This window comes from Hyalella azteca, unplaced genomic scaffold (genome assembly GCF_000764305.2).
Source record: "Hyalella azteca isolate HAZT.00-mixed unplaced genomic scaffold, Hazt_2.0.2 contig10381, whole genome shotgun sequence".
Lineage (NCBI taxonomy): Eukaryota > Metazoa > Arthropoda > Malacostraca > Amphipoda > Hyalellidae > Hyalella > Hyalella azteca.
The window spans coordinates 62,473-70,889 of record NW_025940423.1 but is presented as its reverse complement, the minus strand read 5'-3'; the positions used below and the strand labels follow the sequence as shown (position 1 = coordinate 70,889).

Below are 8,417 nucleotides of genomic sequence, written 5' to 3'. Positions count from 1 at the left end.
CCAATCGACCTGAAATATTGCATACTTGCGCAAAGTCGGAAACAATGCTTGAATCAATTGATAGAATAAATAATGATTTTTTTTACTTTTTTAATATTAAAAAATTAGAACAATAATTTTGTAAGTAATAACAAATAAAATTAGAAATTCATTGTACATGTGTAACATCGGAGACACTGGCCTCTTTAGAAGTGTTGTTTTTAAAAAGTTATTTTTAAACGCATGTTATTTGTAAATTAACTCATCATTGGTTGAGAACGCCTCAGCGGTCTTTTAGCATTTGGGGCCTCACTTATGGACATATCAAAGTTCATATTTGACCATCGATGATTAGCAGGCTTTTGATTGGCAGATAATGAAGTCCGGGCTAGATCGGTAATTTGTTAGATCCCTCACGGCATAACTGCTAACTCTCCAAAGAAATAAGTTTGTGAGGAAGGACCGATCAGTTCTTCCAGCGAGTCTATAGGTGAAGGTGAGCGGTTCTTGGTTTTCTGCTGCACTTCTGTATCATTTCCGTGGCTGCTTCTCATGTGCAAACTTTGATGCGATTCAGTGACATGGATTCAAGGGTAGCGCAAGCTGGTTTCCCTCGTTTAAAGAACACTTTGAAGCTCGTTTGAAGAAATTTAACCTTGATATCTTACTTGAAGTTGAATGCCAAGGGTCGGGCCAATTCAACAAGTTTATTTTTTGATTTGCCCTTCCATACATCAAAAAGCAGAATGTATTACATTAACGACGCCAAATTCTTTGCGTCGATTTGCGATGACTTTAAATATAACCTCGAGTGGTTACCCTGTATTCCTGATTTTAACGAGTCAAGGCTCCTTTAAACCGTTTGAACATCTCATCACGTTATCCGGACAATCTTTTGAGAGTAATATAATTTCTTTCTAGCGAAACTGAGAAATTTCTTTCACTTTTGAAAGTGTTTGAGCATTTATGCTCCTATAGTGACATTAAATAAATAGCTAAATTGAACGGAGATGAAAGCCTATAATGTTTCCCTTTCAAGAGATCAGAGTACGTGGCCACCATGACCAAGATCAAGACTTCGGGGGACCAGAAGCACCGCGCCGACGAGGCGAAAATTGTCATAGTCAGCCCTGCCGAGACAGCCGATGAACGCGCCAACATGGCGATGCTGTAAGCTCATTCAGAAGTCATGTTCAAATATTAATTCATCTGCCATTCGCATCAAAGAGGAATGTCCTTCTGAATTGTTCCAATTGTTATCTACGTATACTCTGTAGAGGTTTTTATTGGCTATATTCAATTATTCATTCATTGCAAATGATATTTTGTTGTCTATTTAAAACTTCGATTAGGTTTTTATATGTTCACCCGGATATTGAATTTTCGAATACAATCGAATGCATGTGTGAAATTATTTTAAATTATTTTAGTGCTTTCAGTGACACATAATTAGTGTGTTTTATTCTTCTGATTGGCAATTCGAAAGTTTCAAGAGAATTTATTGAAAAATTGCCAAATCTTTTCTAAATTGGTTGAAGAATAATTATTGACGGAAATGCTATGCTCCAGGTCCAGGAGCTCTCTGAAGAACTACATTGCTCTCTTGGCCGCCCTGAGTGTACTATTTTGTACGTTGTCAGTGCTCTTCATATTAACTGGCTCGAGTGACGTTCACTATACCAAAATCATGGTCTACGTGAAGAACTACTTCGATGTCTCTCAACCTCCAAATTCCACGCAACAAATCTCAATTCTGTCTGAGATCCGAAGAAACCCTCATGCGCTATCCGACGAATTCATTCAACAAGTCAATGACAAGGCTGATCATTGGGAGGTGAATTCGATATGTTTTTCACATTTCTATTGTTTACGACTCACAAACACTTCATCTGGTAAATTTAAGTGCTAATCTGGAGGACGATCTTCTAAGATGTGATGACAACCCAATCTAGCAGCGAAAATGTTATAATGTGTTTCAAAACAATGCCGAACAGTGACATTTTCCGAACAACCTCCATCTAAAATCCTCCGATCGACAAAGTTCATGGTATTACTTATTTACAGGCTGATTTATAAATTGGTTTCTCATCGACGATGTCAATTATGGGAAATATCTGTTTTATAATCGCACATTTATAGCTGTAATAAATCAAAGTGTAACTCATACTAGCCCAACCCCACACTCACAGGCTGGTCGCAACTTCCCCACCTCGACGTCCATGCGCGTGCTCAGGAGGATGATGGGGGTCAAGGAGGAGCCCCAATTTCAAGGCTCTTCTTCTGCACACAAACTCCCATTGAAAGTCTACAGCGGTAGTGAGTATTTTTGATGCGGCCCGATGCTGAATTATTGTGCGAGGCCACTTTTTAACAACGATGGAAAATCAGTTTTCGTTTATATTGTAGTAGACAGTGTCATTTAATAGTCGAGAAACCATTAATACATGTATCCAAAGCAATACGTGTAGCGAAATTTATAAAGTAATACACGCATCCCTTTTTTTCAATTCATACATTACTCTGATAATCGGTATACTAATTCACAAATTACTCCACAATATATTTGTGTAATGCAATAATGACAAACTAGTATTAATATACAACATAATTCATATCTTTCCCTCAAGAAGCATCAGAAAGTTCTTAGATAACCATTGGAAAATATTTTTTTTTCTTTCTGAAACATTCAAGGACATGAACTTTAAACCCAGATAATGCCTGAACATCTTGTTACATCCCTAACATAACTTAAAGGCGTGAGCGACCCTGCATTAGGGCCGCCTAGGACTCGGGGAGCACGTAAATCAGCTTCTCGATGTTCGCTTTGGCTTAGGGTTCGAAGGACAGTTTCTGGGCAGCTTGCTAGTTCAGTATGGCTAGTCTCGGTCAACCCTCGTCATACTCTCAAGCGACTATAGCAGGAGATTCAAACGAGTAACGGATTTCGATCGGATGGCCAAGCAGACCCAGAATAAATTTACGCTGAGAGTAGTGACTATTCGCCCGAAGCCTAAGCGGTCCCCGAAATTTGTTAGGGATGGTCGCTAATTTCGAACACGTCATCAAGTTCCCTTTTATGCGCGATGCGCAGACAGGGTACCATAAGTACTTAATTGCATTGTTTTTACCCGGTAATTGAAAATTTGCTCAAGCTTCAATCTTAGATACGTCTAAAATAATCTATTCACCGACCCGCAGATATCTCCGGCCTCCCTGCCGAGTTCGACGCGCGGCTACAATGGCCGGACTGTCCATCACTGAGGGAGATCCGCGACCAGGGAGGCTGCGGCTCGTGCTGGGTAACTTGGTTTTCCTTTACCCTCGTATACTCCATATTTTCTTGTTCATATTATGACCACAGTTTTGTTTTGAAGACAATGATCTTGGTCGTCTCCCAAGTAAACTTTGCTGAGCTGTTGTCTATTGTCCATGTTGGAAACATTATCAAGACTATAATCTAATGGATTTTCTAAGTTAATTTTCACTGAACAGCTCACATACATTTGCTTCTTCATACGTCTTATCTAGATGGATTTACTAAGCCTCACAAATACTTTAATCTTCTTGTATTTTAGACAAACCAATATGAGGTCCTTAAACTGAACCCTATACCTACCTAAATTGATTTTCAGAATATACATATAGTTGGATCCTCATGAAGTGCATGGTAACGCGCACAAATGTCATTATTGGGAATTTTTCAATCAGAACTTTGTCTTATTTCGCATTTTACTCCAAAATTATGTTTTATATCTTCTTCATCGTTGGTAATTTTCAAAATTTTTTACAGGCCTTTGGTGCCGTGGAAGCTATGACCGATCGTCACTGCATTGTCCATAAGACTCAATTCCATTATTCCGCCGAAGATGTGCTTTCTTGCTGTCTTAATTGCGGTGCAGGATGTAGTGGAGGTTTTCCATCGGAAGCTTTCAGCTTTTGGCGAGATGAGGGCATCGTTTCAGGAGGAAATTTTGATTCAAAGTCGGGATGCATGCCTTATGAGGTCCCTTCTTGCGAACACTACATTGATGACCCCCGACCGAATTGTGAAGATGCCTACACTCCAGAGTGCTCCCATTCGTGCATCCCGGAATACAATTCCTCGTATGCAAACGACAAACACTTCGCTAGTCAGGTATATTATGTGGAATCCGAAGATCAAGCTCTCAAAGATCTTGTAGAACACGGACCTCTGGTAGCAACGTTCGATGTTTACGAAGACTTTTTGAGCTACAAGTCAGGCGTTTACTATCACGTGCATGGAGATTGTTTAGGAAGTCATGCTGTGAAGCTTATCGGTTATGGAGTGGAAAATGACATCCCTTACTACCTCTGCGCCAACTCTTGGAACTCCGACTGGGGTGACAATGGTTTCTTCAAGATCAGCCGAAATGAAATTATCGGCAACATGTACTCTGGTCTCCCGTAGCCAGTTCCCGCCGCATAGTTTTTTTTACTCTATTGTATAGAGTATTCTTAGGAGAACCAATTTTTTTCAAAATCACTTGAAATAAATTCCATTAACCGTTATGCTATACGGTCATGCGAGCGATGTTGGCGTATGCGGGCAGAATGGTCGGTTTGACGTCTGATTGAAAAACTTCTGCATAAACATGATTTTGCTGAAAGGCAGGACTTTCTTCATTGTAGAAGTATTGAACTGAGACCTGTAAAGTATAAGATAATGTTCTTAGAAAAATATTTAAAAATACGAATCACATTCACAATGTCTTACACGAGCCTAACGTTTGAACTTTTATTAAGAATTGAAATGTAAAGTTCGTAAATCACCCAGATCTGCTCTAACGAGTTCAGATGGGAAGTTTAGAATATGTACTCCACATTAAGTTTCCCACAATATTATTGAATCCAATAAATATTCGGTTATGCGGATGACAAGCGTTCGCTTCTGCAGCGCAAGTTTGGGACGAGACCATTTGGATCATGTAGTGTGAAATAAAATTAATAACAATATTTTTGAGCATCTTAATGTGTTTCCTTTGCTTGCATTAAGCTTCGTTAGTCCACTAATAAAATATAATTTTTACATCGATTCCGCTTAGTTAATGCCCGAGGTCACGCAGCAAACATACTGCAAAAACTGCAAATTAATCTAGCGGTGAATTTTCTCGACGAATATTGTGACCTCAATTCAAGTGACATTTTTTTGGAACCTACTATAGCGGGAATTGAGTGTTTTGAATAAATATTCAATACATTCCTGTAATGTTTGGGATTTACTATTTCAATTAAAGTGGGACGTTGATTTGTCACTGATAATACAGGGTGTGCCACAGAAACTTACTTATTTGAAAAAATTCCTGTGCTGTTAGTTGGTCGGGTAGAGGGGCGAGAGGGGGTGCATCTGAAGGGGAAAGTTCCCAAGTTTGTTTCTCAAAGTTTCTCAAATAAATTTTGCTCACTTCCACATTTCCGGCTGCGTTAACAAGCTAAACATGCGTTATTGGTGTGGTGTAAATCCACGTGAGTTTCACCAGAAGCCACTTAACTGTGAGCGAGTTACTGTCTGGTGTGCGACGACGGTAATGGGAATAATTGGTCCTTATTTTTTTAAGAAAACGAACGCGCAGTTACCGTTAATGGAGCTCGTTACAGGAACATGATCGAGGAACTTTTTCTTCCAAGACTCTAAGAAATGAACTTTAGGAACGTGTGGTTTCAGCAAGATGGAGCCACAGCACACACAGCACGAGACTCGATGAATTTGTTGCGACAACATTTCCAAGACCGCCTCATCTCTCTCAGAGGCGATCTCCAATGGCCGCCACGCTCTCAAGATTTGACTCCATGCGGTTTCTTTTTATGGGGATATTTGAAATTTCTGGTTTATGTCGATCGACCACGGACCACAGCACACCTGAAGAACAACATTCGCGACGTCATTGCCAAAATACCGATTGATATGCTTCATAGAGTGGAAACCATTATGAAAAAAGCGACTTCATTGGTTTATGCGCAATGGAGGCCGTCATTAATGAGATTTAATTTTCAAAACTGTATGAAAAAAATTTGGGATACTGTTTTCTCGAATAAAAAAAATGTAAAACAATAACTGAAGTACTTTTGTTTTTATTGACTTTTCAAATAAGTAAGTTTCTAGGGCGCACCCTGTAGTATTTTTTGTTGCTTGCTTGTCGCAAGTCTATCTGTACTATAATTGTCAAATTCAAGTTCAAAACTATTTGTGTGATAAAAATTAAAACCGATAGCTTGAACGGTTCTGCGAAGCTGTAGCTGTCTTTTTCCTTGTCCATTCCTTCGTTATTCAAAAGAACCTAAAAATATAAAATCATCAAAGCAACTTTCATCCAATAATTTTGCCGTCTTTATGAGCTGCGATGTCTGCTTGATTCACTTTGTTTGGGTTTACCAACCCAATTTATGGACGATACAAACAATCGCACTATTTAGTGTTCTTCGCAGCCTGATGATACAACCGGATAGGTCCGGCTGTTGAGTAAGTGTTTGCGTCAGGAAAATCATTGTAGGTTGCTGAAAGTGAGCACGGCACTTTGTTCCCTCCGTTGGGACGATAATTTTACAAATGGAGAGAATAAATAACTGTTAAGAATTAAATTTACGATTATTATTTTTTACGATTATTAAATTACGGTTATTTCAACTGTTGCAAAAACTCAAAATATGCTCAGTGCTGAACATTTTACAAGAGAATTAAATAAGGGATTGAGTATTTTGAAAAAACCTACTAGGCAGCGAAAATTTAGCAAAGAATAACTATTTTGTTACACTTAATTATACTAATAAAGTAATAATGATGTTGGATATGTGTGAATAAACATTGCTGAAATGGTCAACGAGTGGCCCAAGCATCAAAACTTTCAGGAAAAGTTTGTATTGTGATAAAAGATTTTAATTGCGCATTGCGTAAACTCATTATAAAGTAAAGAGAACGAAAAGCGAAATTGATATGGATTTCTTGTGGGAATCCAGATTTTATTGGACGTTTTATTTCGTCCTTTCCTGTTGTGTTTTTGCACGATTACCTGTTGGCCCTGTTCATTTACTCCGAAATTAAGAAAATAAAAAACTTCGACATTAAAGATTATTCCTGCAAGAATTTGAGACTCCTGCAAGAAACCAATGTAGTTTATATTTTTTTAATTGGGAAGGTTGAAGACTTCTTCCGAGCATTAAGTACATTAGTTTGGCAACTACCTCGCTCAGCCGCTGCTTCACCATGGTATCTTCAGTCCGGTGGACCAAGAAACTACAGCCTAGGGTGATTCACGAAATCTACCTGATTTGAACGCTCAATGAAAAAAGAACTTGTAAAGAAATCATTACATTATAAATTTAATTGAAAAAGCCGTTATCTGAATTTTGGTATCTTTTAGTTTTAGAGATGACATCGGACAAATGATGGCCCCCGTAATCAATGCATTATGTTAGTCGATTTTTGTAGTTCCGTTCAACTTGCTGAAACATGTTGACGGGTATGTTGGCGATGGCTTGGTGTATGTTGTTCTTCAAATGAGGTAGGGTCCTTGGACAGTCATTGTAAACAATTGATTTAAGATAACCCCATAAAAATTAACTCTACTTGCCCTTAATGTGTTCACTTGCGCAAAAATCCATTTCCGATCAGAAACCCGACTTGAAGGACGAATACGGAACTAAGTACGGAATGCTCGTTGAGTAGCGATAATGGAACGGCCATTAGAAAAGTACGCCTTGATGGCAAACGCACGCTGCTCACTTGTCCAATGCATAATGGCATCTGACTAGGCGGGACACAAAACGTCATGCTTACATTTCATATGAAATACTCCTCGCTCTTTTCCTACATCTGGCTGCTTGGTGCAACGAGACCATCACTCTCGTGGCACTGGAAGCATTCACTATATTTCTTCGTCTTTAGAATGCGTTTACGCAAAGCGCAAGTAAAATGATGCGGCAAAATTTCTGAACACAAAGAACTCTTTCTTATTAAGATTTAATGCTGCAACCTTGCGTCATATATTTCAGCAGTTTTTTTATTCACACATGTTCATCGTCATTATCATAATAAAGTGTAAAAAATCACTCTTCACAGTTTAATTCTCAATGGATGATTTGTTATAAAATATTGAATATTCAATGCGTGATTAAGTCCTCGTGGATCCCGCTCACCATTAAGCATATTTGCACTTCTCTGAGCACTTTTAATATTCAGCGCGCTTTTCTGCTTCTCGAATGTCAATTAAAGACTTTCATCGCGTTTTCTCGTAAATTCACTTGTTTACAGTAATTTATTCTTTCGAATTCAGGCGTTCATAGACACAAGTACTCAAAAACATGGCCTGCTCGAACTTTGATGTCATAATTTTAGATTTGAACGTCATGTTTATTTGCATACACGAACTCGTCCCTAGTTCGAGGGGGAGCAAATTACCATGCGTAATTATCACCACATATTG

General features: G+C 38.6%; 1 protein-coding gene across 1 annotated transcript; it reads left to right on the top strand.

Annotated features, from left to right (window-relative positions):
• The first annotated feature begins 414 nt into the window (after positions 1-414).
• LOC108668261 (cathepsin B-like) lies at positions 415-5,032 on the top strand. The gene is made up of 6 exons (XM_018155445.2): positions 415-475; positions 1,019-1,149; positions 1,549-1,813; positions 2,169-2,295; positions 3,178-3,278; positions 3,770-5,032. Exons 2-6 carry the CDS (start codon positions 1,040-1,042, stop codon positions 4,406-4,408), a joined length of 1,242 nt encoding a protein of 413 aa, XP_018010934.1. The 5' UTR covers positions 415-475; positions 1,019-1,039; the 3' UTR covers positions 4,409-5,032.
• The last annotated feature ends 3,385 nt before the right edge of the window (positions 5,033-8,417 follow it).